The 19,500-nt window shown below is 37.0% G+C and overlaps 2 protein-coding genes across 2 annotated transcripts in view; one reads left to right on the plus strand and one right to left on the minus strand.

The window, feature by feature from the left end:
- LOC117232117 overlaps positions 1-11,341 on the plus strand; it is a 31,227-nt gene extending 19,886 nt beyond the window's left edge. Inside the window, exons 2-6 of the mRNA XM_033491280.1 lie at positions 3,680-3,898; positions 5,766-6,072; positions 6,831-7,649; positions 8,160-9,145; positions 9,537-11,341. Of these exons, the coding sequence (XP_033347171.1) occupies positions 3,680-3,898; positions 5,766-6,072; positions 6,831-7,649; positions 8,160-9,145; positions 9,537-10,569 (3,364 nt within the window). The 3' untranslated portion in view covers positions 10,570-11,341. The remainder of the gene's footprint in view (positions 1-3,679; positions 3,899-5,765; positions 6,073-6,830; positions 7,650-8,159; positions 9,146-9,536) is intronic.
- The window catches only part of LOC117232118 (calcium uniporter protein, mitochondrial), a 77,062-nt gene that overhangs the window by 34,084 nt on the left and 23,478 nt on the right, over positions 1-19,500 (minus strand). The window contains exon 2 of the mRNA XM_033491282.1: positions 11,813-12,014. Within this exon, the coding sequence (XP_033347173.1) occupies positions 11,813-12,014 (202 nt within the window). The remainder of the gene's footprint in view (positions 1-11,812; positions 12,015-19,500) is intronic.

Genomic DNA, 19,500 nt, shown 5'->3' on the forward strand with positions numbered 1-19,500 from the left:
GATACGCCATTTGCATCCTGGCTTCAAGGATTCGTGTTCGCAAAGGCGGTCGAAAGGACGCGTTTACTTGCAGTTTCTGGCTGTTCGAGCGGAAAAACCAACGATCTTGAGCCGGCTATTAGCCACGCTAAAGAAAAGCCTGCGATTCTTTTACCGCATCGAGATCGTGCCTTGATATTCATTTTTGAAAGTATTCGAGAGTTATTTACGAATAAAAGATCTCAATAACGAGTTGAACGACCGAAAAAAAATTTTCAAGTAAAAAACATCGGTAGTAAATTAAACTGTAACCTCCTTCAAGCATATTACACGGTATTGTCGATGCTTTTCTGTTGATAAGCAGGTGATTTTCGGTCGTAAATTTCGCTGAAATTTCCAGCTCGTTGAATTTATCTGTTTGTTAATGACATGAACGATGCGACAAGAAAAGTTACGTCCTACGATTAAGTAATATCTGATTTTCTGAAGATGCATTAAAGTCAAATCAATAGAAAGGGAAAGTTTGCGATATCGAGTTTGCGGGCAATTCGACGGGAAAAGAGGTAAATTACTTTTCAATGGGCGCCATATTCAAAGTTGAATTTTATTAGGCAATGAAAACGATTTAATATGACGAGGCTACGTGTTGTTGTCTTGGGACTCGTGCTTGAAGTGCAACTAGAAGATAAATTTGTTTTTAAGAAATTGAAAGAAGAAGAAATCGAAAGAAGCCGCATTGGATCGTAATATATTCGGATTCGCATGTTCGCATTTTAACAAAATTTCGATTACCATATTATATCGTTGAAATTACACGCTTTATTTGTACAAGTGTCACGATGCACTGACGAGATGGTCATATATGACTTCGTATTGTCGTTAGTATACGGATCACGAATGCTGAGTTTGTGCATTTCATCATGGAGTAATCATGACACGAATTTCGCGATGACCTTTCCACCGTCACGCGGTTGATTGCTCTAATTATTCTGGAAAGCTGTTAGGGATCTGTTTTCTCAAGGATGGTTATACAAACCGAATAATCGAGACTTTGTTGTGTTTACAGCCACTCAAAGGTCGTCTGACGAGTTTGCTTCTTACAAACACTTCGATTTCGTTGATAGTCCGGACGATTGACATTGTTATGCTAAAAGTCATTACCGTGGTGTTAAATTTTGAAACATAAAACGTTTTATTTCTGTAAAATTGATAATTTTAATATTCCAGCGCCTTTTTGTTAACAAATTAACAAACGTATTAGTAAATCTGAAAAAGCTGAATTTTATTTGTTATAGTTTATTTGTTATGTTGTTTTTTAATTTTTAAATCGTTGAAAGTATACGGTTGTTTTTGCGAAGATTAATATTTGCTTTTGTCGAGGTGGAAATATGAATATATAATAAATTTATGCATGAAATGTTATGCGTTCAAATAAAACTAATCGCAGGGGTGCTTTTTTGTTTTTACTACATTTAATTCATACGTCATATACTTAATTAAAATAATTTCCATATGGCTCAATATACTTTAACATTAGCAATTAATTTTGATCAACTCCGACTTTAATTTGTTTCATTATTCCACATTTAGAAGAATCACCTGTACTATAATTAAAAAATTTTAGGAACAGAGTTGTTACAGTTTCACGTTTCGTTTGAAATAGTTCATACATTAACAAATTTTTCAACGGGATGCTTTTAACTTTTTCCAAATACTAAATTTCTGTTTCATACAATTCTCATGGTACTTTTTCCAAATTTACTCTCATATAAAAAGAAAAACCATACGAATATTTTGACTATTCATGATAGTCAATTTTAAAGTTTTCATATCTTTCTTATAAACATATTACGTCAAATCTTACATTTCCAATGCATCGTTTCGACTCTACTCATTCGTGCGTAACATTTTTCCAAGATATTAAAGTTCGTTGAGGTTTTTGTTAAGTTTCAAGTTTGTAAACTGTTTCATTGATAATATGGAAGCGCAATTTCTTAAATCCCTCGAAATAGAACAAATTGCCTTCTAGTTTCTATCAACGCTGGTCGAACAAGTAGACCCATAAAGGCGTGGCTTTTTTCAGTTTTCAAATAAGCGAACGTCGCGTGACTACTTTGTTGATTATGGCCTGTGTTCATACGAATACATCGATGCTTCGCTGCATCGTTATTCAGTAAAAGTATAGTAATGGATCAATTACCGATGGTTGAAAGGAATCGTTAGAGTACTGTCGCCATGATCTTGGGGACTCGTGTAACTAGTTTTTTAGATGTACCGATAATCAAGCTTGAACGCACGATATCTGCGAATGCAGGATACGTTAAACAAGGATGAACATAGTGAAATTTAATTAATGCGTATCACATACAGCGTTTATAACCACTCATTGATTCACATAGGGAATCTTCTATTTTTACAATTAATATTAATACTATGTTTAAAATTAATATCGACGTTTTCGTATATGCATATTAATGTTGCAAATTTTATTCGAAATTATTATTCGTCGAGGTAACATTTATTTTTAACGTTTATCATAGATATTCTGCGATTGTTGTTCAATTAAATATATTCGCAATTTTCGTAAAAAATATGTTATACTTTTATTGATCAAATAATTTCATAAACTTCGAAGAAAATAATAATTTGAATTTATCATAAAAAGTGGCGTGTGAGCTATTCGAAATCATTTATCCATATACATGGATTTTGATGTTCAGAAGGATTAATGCTACGGAAATTTTGCGTTTTCTCTAATGACAAACGCAAAATTTGCATTTCTCTTAAAAAAAACGTAGTGTCGTATAATTTACCGCGCGTTAACAAAAAGTTTTTTCAGGAGGCGATGATTCTTGGAAAACACAGTGTTTTATGAGAGTTCGTCAAAGGATTACGTAAACATATGAATAGTATGTATCGGTGTATTGGGCGAATTTTTTATGCGGATCATGTTCGATCTATGATTCGTGCACGGAATAAGCGCATCAAAAGAACAGGTGATCTTGCACGGACATAAAAGAGTTCCGTTTTTATGCTAACACGATGCTTCTTCTTAGTATTATTGATCAAACATATGCAAGGCCTTTTATTCATTTTAAATATGCTTTCATCATACTTGAAATAACAACTCTTATAATAGGAGACAACTTTCACGAATATGTTATGTGTGTTGTATAAACATCACGAAATTTCGTCATTGTCACTGTTATGAAACTCGACTATCACGATCGTATTGATGAAGTTTCAAACAAACTTGAAAATATACGTAGAAATTACGAGTATTAAAAATTGTCGTGACAAGCGCAAGAAAATTACTGTTGGACATTCAATAAAATCTTCGAAAGAAATGAAGTGGATAATCTCAAGTTTGAAACTAATTTGAAAATGCAACATAGAAATTACAAGTACGACAAATTTTCGTAACAAGTACAAGAAAATTGGCACTGAATTTTCAATGAAATTTTCGAAACAATCAGAGTACATAATTTCCATTAGCACGCGGTGGCCAAAATTCGAACAAAGCTTCCCACGAAAGTTTCGTGACAAACGAAAGTTTCGAAGTGCTAGTTAATTATCTCTGAAAATCAATTATTGATGTATTATACTTCAAAAGCCTTTTAAGGTATTATCGAAGAAGTATTATCGTCAAAGATAGGCAAACAGGATTAATATGTTTAATATTTAATTTGATCGATTACAGAGAAGGGGGACGACACGAGGCCAATTCAGCGCAGTCCACGCAGGACCGCAGGAAGCTCTTGAAACGAACAAGGAGCCTTGCGGTGATATCCGAGGACGAATCTCGACACGATCGAGAGGCGCATCACTTCAGGCTCGGGCAATCGACCTTCGATTTGCCTAGGAGGCATCAATTGATTCCACGAGCCAAGCTGATAGATCGCAATTCTTTGAAGGATAGGTATGTTAGAACGAACGTTGTCTCAGAGACGGCGATGACATCATTCAGGAACATCCGTTAGTTTTCGAATAAAAATGCTTGTAATTACGATCTCTGTATCCTTGTGATCTTATCGTAAAAAAGTCTTACGTCACTTACGTTATTAGATTAATTATAGTAACTAAATATAGTTTGGAAAGTCTCGTCTACTTAAGAATCACTATAGATGGCAAAATCAGTGAATCATCGCGATTGGAACCATTACCAATGAAATAAATTTTCGTTCTTGTGAAATTCGACCGATTAAGAAGGATAGTCTGCTTCTGTCGTTTTGTACGAAAGAAATAACAGTACGATCAAGCATAAAGAAAAGCAACGTATGTATTTGAATCGCGTGACTCGCGTATTACAAGACAAGGAACTATCTTTCATTAAGAAACGCTAATTACCATAGAACGGGTTAAGCATAAGGAGCTTGTTCGAGCTTCTTAACTGCACGTAACAGCTCTGTTCGCAGGACGCGATACTCTGTTTCGCCCAGTCGTGGGATTTTTTTACACGTTCTTGTAGAGAATAATATCCGCTCGAACATTACCATTCCAATCAGTTACAAGCTTCGTAGCCAGTTTAATCAAAACGGTGCAAATAGCAAAGTAATATCCGTAGCGTAATTAAGAGAATCGTTTGTGCTGTTTACCGTACGAACAGAAAATTTAATTTCTACTGTTTAACGAATTCATTGATGCTAAAATATCGGTATCCATAATTTTCTCCTCCATAATATCCTCCATTTTATATAATATCTTGTATAAAATTTCGAACAAGTGCTATCTTCGTATACGTAACTTCACAAATTGTTAATCGTTAATTTTAATCGTTAATCAAAGAATTAAGGCTTTTTCACGACAAACATTTAACTAATAGGTAGGTAAAATTTGTATTCCTCTTACGAAGGTACTGAATTTAAAATACACACAATATGTGCAATAACAATCAACGCGATATGCGCGCGAATAACAGCGAATGTATTCACTTCGCGTTGGATAATATCGAATAGTGTTCGTTAAATTGGTCAATTCGAAGGGAAAGCTATGACAGGTCGAATAAATTAACCAACCTGCAATTTGCCTGCTATGCCGAACATTTTCGAAATTCATGGACCAGCCAGAAACTCGTTTGTACATAGCATACAAGATTTTCTATATGAAACCAAGTCGTACGTCATTCAAGAAACTTTCTTGTTTCTACCGGCCTTCCACGGTTCGCTGCAAAAGGTCTGCTAGCTAAGTTAAAGCCACATTAATAATGCAATCACCTGAAACAGGCGTACCGAATCCTTTAATTCTTGTCGTTTTAGTAAATGGAAACTCCTCGTTGTATGTATTCCTCAAGCATAAGTCGAACAACAAGAACATCCGAGAAGGTTCATAGAGAATAAATTTATCTCTGTAAACTAAAAACTTATTCGGACGACGCAACTGTTGCTTTTCTCTCTGAATTGTATTCTACGCTTTTGCACATATTGATCAGTGTATTTCTTTATACGCTGCTGGTTTAAACCATTTTTATAGCGTAAAATACGTTACGCGAAAGAAAAAGAATTATTATAGTTCGAGACGTAGGTTATTTAATTTTATCTAATAACATTTATTAAACATTTATTTTCTATCTACTATAACTAGCATAAAAATACCTTTGGTTTCAATTACGTGGTACATTATACAGCGAATGCTATCCCGAGATCTGATAGCTTCGATAAGAAACAGAAATAAATCCTACGAATCTTCAAGTTCCAGTTTATTTCAAGAACAATATCTTACGTTGTTACCATAACATTTCTACTTCTCGATTCAATGGTTTTCCAATGCGTTTGTATTTTATATTTCAGACTCTGCAAGAGTCAACAGCATCTTTCGGATTCGTACGAACGATTCAACGAGGCTAAATCGTATCACTCGAGATCTGCTTGCGGCCTTCACTCGATTCCTTCGGGACTCCCCTCGTTTCCGGATCCTCTGCACTACACTCGAGGCAATCGGACCGATCCTGATCGATTGAACATCCTCGACTGGCCCGAATCACCCAGACGTTACCGCAGTGTGCAGTCGTTGGACACCGTTAGCGATTTAGTGGACATTGTCGAAGACGGCTGGCCAATCGAAGGAAATCGCAGTATCGATTGCATCTACACTCAGGTAAATCTTGCGTTTCTACTGTTCAAACGACTCATATGAAACGGAGATATTTGATGATTATCAGAAAACGAGATTCCTATGTTAAATGTCACATAGAGTTAATTGATTGATTGTGGAATGCAAACTAAATTTACTAAATAAACTAATATTCTTATAAAGCTAATTAAACGAATGGAATCCAAGTAGAAAATGTTACGCACTGAATATCATATGTACTAAATTCTAGTGTTAATTGCAAATTAATGTTGACTTTAATATTGGTATCATTTGGCCTGTGTTTGCTAATCATTTGAATACTAACCGATACTACACGTATAAATTTCTCGTCGGGAGCATTTGATGCTTCCTATAGGATATATAGAGCGCGTCCTTATATCTCACTATACACCATACCCCATAAATTCACTCTTATCTCGAATAGTGTTTGAGAACGAGGATGGTCGCGTTTATCTCGAAGTTACGATGGAATATCGATACTCCCGCGACTGGTCCAGGATCTTCCTTTCTACAATTAGATTCTGATAAACATGCAGTTGTACCATACGTTTATTGCTCTGCTAGCTAGTAATTTATAAAGCACAACGTGAACAGGTGTACAATAATTTTAAAAGGAATAGAAAACATATTCATTCCATTGAATTCTGACAAAAATGGAGTTCTACTATACGTTTATTGCTCGGTTACTTGATAATTTATAAAGTACGACGTGGACGTGTATAAAATAATTTTGAAAGGAACAGAAAGCATTCCATTCTCAGGTGAAACGTAAACGGAAGGAGCACAGGAGCCTGGACAGCATTCTGTTCGAAGACGATGGCGAGCTAGAGTACTTCGACGTTCTGAACCTCTTACCTTTATCGAACGTGCGTTTGGAATTCGACGAGGAGGACGCGCGTAACAATAACCTCCGTCAAAGGAACGACCCAAATCTAAAACCACTGGAATATCTCGAGTCTCGCGTCGTAGAGGAGAGATCATCCACGAGGAGCAACGCTACGGACGAGGAAAAATGTAAAGAAAGCAGCACCAAGGAAGGGAACAGCCCGCAAAACATTGAAGAATTCGATTGTCAAAAAGAAGAAACCGGTTCTTTGCGTCTATTCAGAGATAATTTATCACTGCAGAACGCAAAGGAGGAGCTGCGTCACGAAGTTCGAGAGGATTTCGAGGACGACAGAGACTCGATAACTTACCTTCGAAACGAATTCGTAGACCAAAGATCCGCGTGTTCGAATATCAAAGAGAGTAGATACAGGCTCGATGACGAGCTGGTGCTAGTAGGAGAGGAACAGATCGATCGAAAGGTCGAGGAGGCGGAAGACTATAAATCGATTTGGATCTCGGACACGGAGGAGCAGGAGGACATGTCGCGTAGGCCACAGGTGCTCAAGGTCATCGATAGCGACGTGACCAAGAGGCGACACAGAAGTCTTACCATCGAAGTTGGTTCCTTTAAAAAGGACGAGCAAAAGAACGAGAAGTTTCAGAGTAATGGACAAGAGTCAGGCAATTGTATCGACCTGGTGCAATCGAATGGGATGATCGACGAGGTTGATGGAGCTCTGAAGAACGTAGAGGTAAGTGATAAAGAATAGTTTCTCCATCTCTCGATCCATTTTATCCATTTTAGTCTTAGAAATCGTAGAATGTTTATGAACGGAACAATTTGTCATTTTTCGTAAATTCATAGATTTATAAAATGTGTAAATTTTGGAAGATTCTCCGGCAAAGATTAGCACCTAATTTAAATATTAATGGCAGATTTAAAATACCAGGAAGCGTCTTTATACAATTAGAAAATATTCTTAGCGATCAAGTATCTTTATATAGTTGCAAAATATTTTCGACCATCAGGCGCTTTGTACGTGTACAAAATATTTTCGTTCGATAGGTAGCCTAATGATATATACAGATAAAAGCTTTCTCTTCCTTGTACACATCTTTCACTTCAATTTCTTTAATAGAATCTCCAACCTCGTTCCTGCGCAGTTGCAATATTGAAAACGTAATCACACATAAGACCATTCAACCATGAAACATCCCAAAGAACTTGCATTCCTTACAAAATGCAATTTCTGTCGTTTTAGAGCGTAAACCAGGAAGAACGTGAGGCGAACACGAGCGTGGTGAACGCGAGGAACACTTCCGAGCAGAAAAACTCGCAGAAAGATGGTATTAAGGGAAAACAGACGGAAGGTAGATTCGAGAGGATCGTCAAAGAGACATCGAATATTATCGGGAAGGCTTGTAGCGTAGTGAAAGGAAGCTTAGGTTTCGAGGCACGATCAGAGAGCTCTGATCTGGGTTTAGGATCAGAATCCGGAAGTGACACCAGACGGAGATCCGTCGACGATAGCATCGATGAGGATCACGTGTCTAACTGCACAGACAAGGGATTATCGTCAAAGGAGAACGAGAATCAAAAGATGCACGGTAATCTGACAAGATCGATCAGCTGCGTGGATTCGATCGAGTGTCAGCCGGATGACGATCAGGAGTTCGATCATGTTCGTTACAAGATCGTCAAGTCGAACATGTTCGGCAAGAACATGTACACTAATGCTCGCAATGACGTCACGTACGAGGGATTGATCCAATATCTGCGAGAATATTCCTTTCAGGAGCTTCTGTTGGATAATAACGTTGTGATTATAGAACCAGTACGCGCGGAAACCATAGAGCGAAAACCATCCAACGTTGGAAAGGCGAGATCAGAGCCAAGCTGTAAGATAGCAGGAGCTATACAGAAGAAAACGGACGCAGAGAATTGCCAGAGAAGTTGCGAGAGTTCAAATGTCAATGCTAAAAGCCCGAAACAGTCGTCTATCAGGAAGCATTTCTTTTATCATCCTATTAGGGTAAACCGTGAGCTTATCGATGAAGAACTACCTGATCCTGATACCGTGAAAAACGTGAGACTTATGTTTGAGAATACATTGAAGATGAAGAATCCGTCTAATTCGACGTTCTCACGGGATTGTAAGAGCAGGAAGAGTGCTAGTATGAAGGATCTGAGTAGCATTGATGACAGCCATTTTGATGAAATGTCGGAGAAGGTGGATGAGGCTACCAGGTAGAATATGATTCTTTTTTTCTGCGAAAAGTTTGCAAAAGTTTTTGCAAAAGTTTAGTAAAATACATATACTAGCGAAAGATGAACACTACTCGGTTTAATATACGTTGTTGGGCGAATGTTTGGAATCACTTTTCAACTATTAATTACATTACTATCAATTCGTAAGTAACGCAACAGATATCAATAGTAAAGTTCCTTCGCTTCAATAAATTATTGATATAACAATTTTCGATGCTGCCAGAATTCCAAAGTAACTTTTCCCTTTCTTTGAACTTTGAACTTTGAACTATATGAAAACACAGTAATTCCAAACTTTTGACCAGTAACGAACCACGCACCACCCTACTTACTCAACTTCATTTAGCGAAAATTACCATGCCATGTTCAGATGTTCCAGCAGGGCGAAGGATCTCACGAAACTATTCGAGAACATGGAGAAATCCACATCTTCGACCGCATCGGTGGTTGGATGCAAGGACGAATTAGACAGTCCCCGTTGCGAGTCGAAAACCAGGATTCTGGCACAAAGTTTCGAGGCCAGGAGCGGCCACACATCGCCGAGCGACTCGACTTCCTCCAAGAACAAGATGAACCGTTACCATCACCACCATCATCACCACAATAATTGGGATGCTGGTAGCGTAAGCTCTGGGGTGTCTAGCGATTATCCCGACACTGATCCCGGAAGCGGAGTGCAGTGTATTTCCTCGGAAGATGAGGAAGTCGACTGTCACGAGAACGATGTGACCGAGTCAGGTGGATCGAATCATTACGTATCACCAGACGTTCTTAAAAAGATTCGCGAATGTGGCACGTCAGTCACTTACTATGGCGGCAAAGTGGTAAACTCTAGCAATGGGCCATTAATATCACCAGTAGTGGAAAATAGATTCAAATGCGTCGATGGATCGAACGATTACGTAAAATTCAGGCTGATAAAGAGCAACTCCTGTGACAGCAGATTCGAACTAACTGGAAGACTCGTGGAGAATCATCTGAGGCATCGAAACAAGGACAGAGCTCATGACTTGAGCCAGTATACGATAGCCGAGACACCTAGCATCGAGATCACCACGTTAGACAAGCAAGAAGACGAGGATGAAGATGGGAAGGTGAGATCGGAAGATGAGAATAATAGAATCAAAGAGGTCAAAAGAGAGCCTCCTGTGGTGATCGGTTTAGAGCCTAAAAAAGAGGAGAACAAGGAGGCGAAGGATATTAAGCTGGATTTTAAACTAGGTGAATTGGAGGATGCAAAGTCAGATTACGCTAGCAGATTCATCGGCAGTGCTTTAAATAGGTGGCAGGTCAATGAGAATAATTGGAGAACAGATGATTTTGGAAAAATGGAATTCGAAGAGTTCGAGGTACTCGAGGATAGTTTAAATGGAACTGAGAGTCAACGTTTGGAAACTTCTTGAAGGAATTGGGTTTTCTGTAATATATTTGGTCCATTTTGATAGAGCTAGAGGGAATGTTGCCAAAGTTGTAAGTCGATAGTTGCGGTAGTACGTCACGGTAGTGATACTTTGGTAAAAGTTTTTGCGTATTCTCGAACGATGTCGCTTTGTAAGAATTTGAACCGCGTTGTCTTTACTTTTGAAACGACTTCTCGATCCATCCGTTCGAGAATATCGCGTTAGTCAATTCAATTGTTCGGGAGCATTGTACAGTTGTTATTTGAGGTTTCTTAGCAACGAGCAACTTGGATGTTTGATCAAACACTACGAAATTTCATTATATTTCGTATAATACACATAATAATATATTTATGAAAGATTTCTACAAGTGTTCGAATACTTTCGTGAGCTACTGTATATTAAAGTCGATGGTTATAGAATTGTAACGATCTTGAAATACTGTATTTGATTTTGATCGAAGAATTGAAGCAAGTGTACATAAGAAAGCGAAGAACGTTCTAAATCAGTTTATTTGTTAAATTGTTATTTACCTTGTTCTAGGCTAAATAAATATCCGGTTTAAAATATCTCCTAACACCTAATCCCTTTAATGTGTTCGTTTTTACTTCCACGAAGTTAAATATCGAACAAAGCGTGTTCTGTAAATTGGTTAAGTAACGAGTTGGTTTAACGTAGATCACGATTTAACAACATAAAGTGCTGTTATTTAATTTTCACGTGGAGAAAGAAACTGGTCAGTAAATAAATATATGGTATTTATTATTAAATCTTTGTGTAGGAAGCCTTATTTATATTATCTAAAAATTCCATGAATTTTAATTATGATCTGGTATAAGTTTAAATATAACAATTCATTTATACGAATGTGAAATATGCCGGAGAGTTTTGTAAGAACCTCCGCTCGTATGTTTCTCTATAATATTTTAAATCCACAAGGTGTAAATTGTCACGAATGTATCATAATTATGTAAAGGTACACAGAGATACGAGACACATAATTTAAGATAAGCCTGCAAATGGTTCTCTTTTATTAGCAACCCACGAATATTCTAGTTGTAAAAGTATCTTCCTCTCAAATTCTTTACTTCTCTTCACGCGGAGTTAAGTTAAAGATCAAAGACTTTGGGTGTTAAAATAAGTTCGAAAAGTGAGTCGTAAGGAAAGCTTCAAGATAAAAATATCTTTCCTCCGAATTTTTTTTTCATTTTTTTATGAACCTTCATCGCGTTCGATCATTACTCACAAGCACTCTCCTTGTTCTCAGTGATCATCAAACTTTTGTTTGCTGTGTCATTTTTTGTCGCGTTCGTTGGACTCCATTCGCTCGGCATACTCGTATCTTCTATTCTTTTCATTAAACTCGGACTTAACCTCGGTGAAAAATTACTCTTTGTCGAGGACAGATTTCTCTGCGTGCTGTGCCACCACCTTTTGCACCATGTTTCCTGCAACACAGAAAATTACGGTTAGTGTAATGTAAATAGAACTACAATACAGTGGCATTTTTATTTGTGTTCGTTTATCGGTGAAAACGAGTCTTGGTTTTATCCACGCGACGTTTTAACATTCAACGAAGCGCACGAAGGTTTCCGCCTTTCTTCTCTCAGATTTTCTCATATTCTTTTCTCTATTTTTATAATTTCTCAGGAAAAAGAGGGTCCATTGCAAACATGACGTATAAATACCAGAAACCAGTTCTCTCTTGTGTTTCTTGTTTCGTGTTGGGTTTCTTCCGTCAATTCGCATTCGATTAGCGCGCGTTTGGGTCGGAACATCAAACACAATTGTTTCACGTAGCGCAGATAGATCAGGCAAATCGTGGCTCTGTGAATCGTTACCCGATCAGGCGTTGTGATCGGACATTGAACATCGTAATTACATCTTGTACTAATCGTGAAACACCAATTTCAGAGTTTCCCACTCGTTACGTGAGTTTGCTTGATAGCTATGCTCTTACCAATTTTGGTCTTCGATTACCTATGCGCAGAATGCTCCATAGGTATGCACTGTAGCTTAAAAGTATGCATTTGGACATTTGTATGCAATAAACATCAATCCATGGAATGGATTTCTAAGAGAACAAACGTGGCTGTCGAATTTTTGTCGGAATTATCGTCCTGTACAGTTGATCTTTTCAGAGTCGACTTTTTTTAACTTCTGAGAAAGATTATTTTTTATCAAATGTTAATAATACAAATATATTTTTGCTATCGTTTTTGTTAACTATCTTTCCTAACTTACAACGTTGCGCTTATACAACAGCACGCGCTAAGGAGTCGAGGAGTTATGGAACGAGCAGATACATTTTTCGCGAGTAAATCACAGAAACAAACGTGTTCAGTATTTCGATAGAATTCACGTACTGTTACCATCGATCACTCGGGTATCCGAATATGTAAATGTGATATTTTCATACACGCGTTGATAAATATATCGACAGAATATCATACAATTGATGCGAAATTTAAATTTTTGTATTGACCACAGAGTATTGACCACAGGGCAAACGTGGAACAGAATTTATTCGGTTACGGAGGTAATTTTTATTTTGACACGCAATGACTCGACGTAAACGTTGTATTTGAACGCAGCGGAATTGGCAAATGCCCAAAATACTATGAGGTCAATGCGGGGTCATGCCGAAATTGGAGTTCGGCCAGGGTCGGCTCACGACTGTACATTTGGCAGAAAGTGGTTTTCAAAGAACGAAGCGAATGTAACGATAAGTATTTGGTAGAGCGGCCTTTGTCATAAAGTCGAATGGCATGTACCCAGAGAAATAAAGGATTTCCAAGTGAAAAGCGGAAACTTTGTTCAGGAGAACTTACGTGCTTTCTCGCATTTGAATCGTCGTGTTGTCGCTTTGTTTCCTTAAACATGCATAATTTGCAAAATACTCGACACTTTGAGCGATGTGGAAATTTGTGCGTCGTCTGGAAAACGATGCCGTTATTCCCGTCAACACGGTGTTCTAAAAACGATACCGCAATGCGTATCTGACGCTACCTATTTTAAGGCAATCGTAAAACCGCCTTTAAAATGCTATGAAGATATACGCGCAGTTGAAGTTTATCGAGACTAGTATTATCAGAATCTTGAGATATTTGATTCTCACGGTGAAAGAGAAACGAGTTAACGTGTTCGGCTCTGAATTAAATTGTGTAGAGTATAGTTTTCTCGGTCCTTTAATTTTAGCCTTACTTTGCGGTGTAAGAGGATACTTTAATTCGTTAAGAAGTTAGTTGATAGAAAACAAATTATGAATGAAGTGTTGTATGATAACAATGATTGAAGTATAATGGATGAAACCGATGAACTCCTTGATTGTCGGTGATCGTTTAACAAAAAGAAAGATAACGCGAACCAAAGGTAAAAAGGAAGATAAAGCGCACGAAAAGTTCAAAGTTCCCTTGCGTGAGGGACCATATATCAAGCTTCGTCTCTTTTTGTGTCGATGAAATTCTTCCGCATAATAGCACCGATAAAGATCCAGCATTCAAAACGTCTCAGTGTCATTTAGAGTTTAGGCTGTCGATCAGTCTCCAAGAACGGAATTTCAGTGAAGTATTTCGATATGCGATGAAAAATGAAATGAAAAATGAAAGAAAGACGTTGCGATAACTACGAAACTACGTAATTATAATCGTTACTCAGATCATTAAGACTGTGAATTTTCATAAAAAGTAAATATTTTTGAATCGTGGGTAATAAAATAATATCCAAAGGAAGGTTTATTTTAGCTACTATATAATTATAATGAATACCGTTTTAGATATTTTACATATCTTTGCATACTATCTGTATTCTGAGCATTTTTGCGCTTTTGCATTTTAAATTCTTTGTGAATGGACAAACATTTGCAGGTTGACGATTACACCGTCGACGATACCATTCAATTACAGACAATGGCAGTAAACGCAAAAAGCGTGAAATGAGTTTCCTTCTGTATGCATTTTCAAGTAACTGTGAAACCTTTGTGCTTTGACTTAATTCTCGCTTCCTACATTTTTGCTTATTCATATTTGTAACAGATGTAATTTCGTAATTTCTAACGTGACCCGTCATGTACGTTTTTAAAACCACATAGCGAATGCAACAATTTCCATCGCCATTTCTGTTGAAACGCAAGAAAATTTCTAAAAATTGGGTCAGTACAAGAATTACTTGATAGTTGGTAGCGAGGATTAATTGTATTTTACGTATAATTTCGTACATTTTCCAGGATTCATCTCGGTGAGATTCTCTAGTTTCTCAAGTAAAATATCTCGATCTTCTTAGATTTTTCCGCGATATTAAAGTGATTGCGTTCCTTCGTTAACCTTTCTACCGCGTTTCAGTTTCATATTTTTAAACGTCTGGTTTCTTGAATTCGAGACGCTTTAATCGAGATGATTTAATCCGCGATTTTACCGTGGATCGTTTAAACTCTTCAACGATATATCTGGCGGTCTAAGAATATTCTTGCTTCTCCTTTTTCTCCTGACTTCTTCTCCCGAAGCGCGATATATTTCTTAACAGCCTTCTCGAATTCCTGCAACCGGATCTTTGTCATCTTTTCATAAAAGGATCGATATACAGCATATTACGAAGAATCGATGATATTTGAAAACTCGAAGAAAAAAGAGAAGAGAAATATCTATTGCATTTATTTAAAAAAGACTTACAAATTTTTATTTTTATACATCTATTTTATTTTTCTTTCTTATTATTAGTTGTGTAAAAAAAACTTGCAATTTGGTATATTTAGTAAGAAAGAATTCCTTTACTAAACACCGATAATGTTCTCTTTTTATTAAATTAATGTGGACGTCCTCGGCAGGACCTAAAAAGTTGCATCTATATTTGTTCAGCACAGAAGCGTGCTCTTATTCAAACAATCGGTAGCATCCAGTTCCCATTCGTCAATTGCTCCGCCTCGTTTTTCTTTCTCAATACCAAACCTCTGTTCGAACGTTTTACCCGTTACTCGTTTCGCTCGCTTATTCGTCCTGACTAATCGATTTTGCTGTCGTGTTTTTCGAAGTTATTTTTGCATTGTGTTTTTTCTACTCGTTCCACGATGGCCGACATAAAATTCTTAACGATTCAACCGAGATATTTTTTCTCGAAAAGTTCGTCTTCAGCATCGTTTCGCGCTAATGGCATGCAACTTTCGCCAGAACTCTATTCGGTAATTCGATTATTATCGCGGTCTGAAAGTTTCAGAGACACAAGTTAGGATTATTCAGACGGCCGCGCTACGCGAATCTCGGCGGAAGTTCTCGTTTCCCCTCGAAATTGGATTCCATTGAACACGCCACGACCTTGCAAAATGTTGTCCACCCATGAGTTATTTCGTGACAGTGGCGCGTCAGAAATTTCCTAGAACTTTCAGGCGGCTTGTACGAATTCACCAGCGATATTCGCTCGGCGAAAATCAACGGAAACCTGTTGGAAACTTCTATCGTCAATATTTCAGTGTTATCGCACGCGTACGTTCGCACATTGTGCACAATTAGATACGAGACGTAGTTTCTAGCGTGAAACGCTATCATATAATATGCCGGGTGTACTTTTCTAAATTGCACGTCTAAATTATGATTGCTGTTGCAGAAATAACTGACAGATTTTTGTCATTTACTGGTTTAATTTAAATGAGTTACAGTATGCAGTACAGCGAGTGTATACATGTACATTGCACGTATTCATGGATTTATGCGTGCAACGAATATACGGCAAATTGACTCAATTAATCAAAGAGTAAAAATACTTCGCTGTTGAGTCTATCGTTAAAAATCAACTGGTGGATTGCCGTGAATATAAAATCTCGGGAAACTGAATTTTTATCTTCACAGATTTTTATTGCAAATTTACCTCGGTCATTTAAAACGTTGAATTTTGTTTAAGAAAAATAATCCGAATAAAAAGTATTTACAGCTGACTCGGTTGAAAATTTATTGAAATTAATTCCGACAAATCCACGCAATTTTCGTGTATCGTCCGAGATTAATTTTCTCGTCGACATCAGATCAATTTTGCCTCGTATTATAAATATTTAATGGTTGAATCCTGGATTCCATCGTTTTTAACACTTCTACTATTTGTCTTTCGTTATTTTATTATATTTTTAGACTTTTCATATTTCTCTTGAAATATGTCGCGTTGAAAGTTTCGTGATTGTATTTATTCTTTTTAAAAATTATGGTATAGCCTTTTATATATTTGAACGAACGATTGAACGAATTTAAATAATTAAGCGAGATTTTATCGTTTCATTCGTCACCGTTAATTAAATTTTAATGAACGATCTGTCGACGATTTCGCTCGTGATTCTCAACGACCAAGCGTTTCAATTAGAACACATCATCGTCGATGATATTCCAGCAGTCAATCAACGTACTCGTATATGCACATGCTCTGCTTGCTCAAATTTTGGTCGCCGGCCAAAGCAGCGAACGACCACCAAAAGGATTTCTCACGTGCGCAACTGTCGTGAAATAAATAATCGAAAGGCTAATGATCTCGCGAGTGTCACCGATCCCTCGTGTAGATTTCAGTTTACGTTTGTCGTAAAGTAGAGTACAACACCTGAAGAACACGCTAACTATTTAGTTAATTAAAATGTTGGTCGCCTTTTAGGAAATAATGGGTTTCTGTTCGACAACACCCATTTTTGTTTTCCCGGCACGGAATCAACCGAAATAAGCCACTTAAACGTCGTTCAATTTGTCCAACACGAAGATCTCGACAATCTTCGGGTTCATCTTTCTACGATTGTTTCAGGCTTCGACTTCTGTTTTTAGAAATAACATCTCTGTTATAAGAGTGTTTCGTGTCAATTCTCCAACAAATTGAGTTAACTGTTACGATTCGCGTTTATATAGCAACTATTATACAACTACTTGGTTGATACTGGCAAATGAAATTCTCTCCGCGGTGGGAAATTCTTACAATGGTATCACATTTCAGAGCAAACGAGAGTTCTAGACGCCGTTATTATCATTCGAACTAGTTATAGTCGCTGGAATCGATATAACTGGAGCATAGTTAGGTGAAGCACTAGCTTCTGGGTGGAGTCGAGGATCAAAAGGTGAGACACGGAGCGATTCAGAAAATGATCGACTCTACTTTTTACTAGTTGCAGTACGCGTGGAAGTACACGATTAATATTTCATCGGCAAGAAATAAATGACCTACTTCCATAAGATCTCTCATGGCAAGAAGATGGCATAGATAATGACAAACTTCAAGGTAAATTTACAAAAACGGTGTATCATCAACGCTTTCCTGTACTTTCCGATTTATAGATTTGATCAATACGTTAATGTACACAGATATTTTTTTAAATAAGTAGAACTCTAAAGAACAGGAGGAATTCATCTCCTTCTATCTTTAATAGAACATCTCTGAAGAGTTTAAGATTGGTAATTTTCGGGAAGACAGAAAAATGCAGTTTCAACGATACTCCAGATTTTTATTTCCACAAGAAAGTTTCGAATTTGTCTCGGCGCTTAAAACATTATCACCAAAATCATTAAGTTTCTTACACCAATTCTATTATTCTCGTTATCTATCTTTCACTTACAAGGTATTAGCATCTCGTTAGATGTATGTATGTAACAAGATCTTAATACCTTCAGAGTCATGAATATTCATAGGCTACTCGTGACTTCGTATCTCATGTTTTATCAAGCGCTCCATGTATCCTCGGTCGGTTTCTCTAGTCATTTCCGCGCGAGTATTTTTCCGGAGCTAAAGGTATTTACTTTGTTGCAAATAAAGAACGTTAAAGGATCTTTCAGCGAATCGAACGGAAAACATTCGATAGTAAGATAAGATCTGCATACAAAAATTTTAGTTTCAACGAGGGGGAAAAGAAATTCCCTGAAGATAGATGTTTTTCTTTCATTCTCCGCGACGAAGTGGCACGTGCGCGAGAAACTGCCGAGGAAAAATGGAATAAATCACATTTGCAAAGCGTGAAATCGCATGAATACGAAATGACATTTGCAGATATGATTCGCCGTATGTCTATTCAATACCTTCGTCAAGAGGCACGCACACCATTTTGGCGTTGACTAAATGGCGAGGGAAAATAAGATGGACGTCATTTTGGAGTGCAGTAAAAGCTTTTACTAATTTAACGGAAAACAAAAGAGATTAATTGCTGTCCAGTTAATGGATCGTTATTTCCCAACAATGTCCTCAATTCGTGAACGATGAACAATCTGTAGATTAACCCGTTTATATTGGTAAATCAGTATTGCTAAATTATGCAGTTCAGCGAGTTTTTTTCCAATTTTCATTATCTAATTGCAGTCTGTTTGGACGAAACAGCGAAAAAAAGTTAGATTAAATTTTGGATCTTTTCAGGGTCAACAATTGATTTGAACGATGAATGTATTCTCGTTTATTCAAACGCGTTTAAACAAATTTATTGAAATCTAATCGATATCTAACTTTATTATTGACATCTTGTAACTTTTGACTTGTAAACTTTCGCTAATAATACCTGAATATTCCATTACATAAAAGAGCTCTGTTTAATATAATTACTCTGCTCGGTAGAAATAGTCAAAGTCTTGCACGAATCAATAAAGAATTTATTTTAAGCATCACTATTATTAATCCAAAATATTTTTCCTCGATAAAGCATCACAAATTTAATATCTAATTTATAAGAATATACTCGTGAACGTTGAAGTATTCTGGTTCACCTGTTGATTTGTAAGGATCAGAATCTTACATCTGGTTAATTTTTCATGGGATAAAAATTAACATATTCGACTTGTTACTTGTCTCCCTATACCCTCTAGCATATTTTACGCTGTAAACATATTGCGTTTGAACATATTTTATCCTGTCATTTGAATTTTTCATCATACACCCGCTACTTTAAAATTTCCCTACTAGCAAAATAGATGGGTCGGTCATTCAAATCCCCTATGGGCT

Source organism: Bombus vosnesenskii, unplaced genomic scaffold (genome assembly GCF_011952255.1).
Source record: "Bombus vosnesenskii isolate JDL3184/JDL3185 unplaced genomic scaffold, Bvos_JDL3184-5_v1.1 scf7180000013285, whole genome shotgun sequence".
NCBI classification, from domain to species: domain Eukaryota; kingdom Metazoa; phylum Arthropoda; class Insecta; order Hymenoptera; family Apidae; genus Bombus; species Bombus vosnesenskii.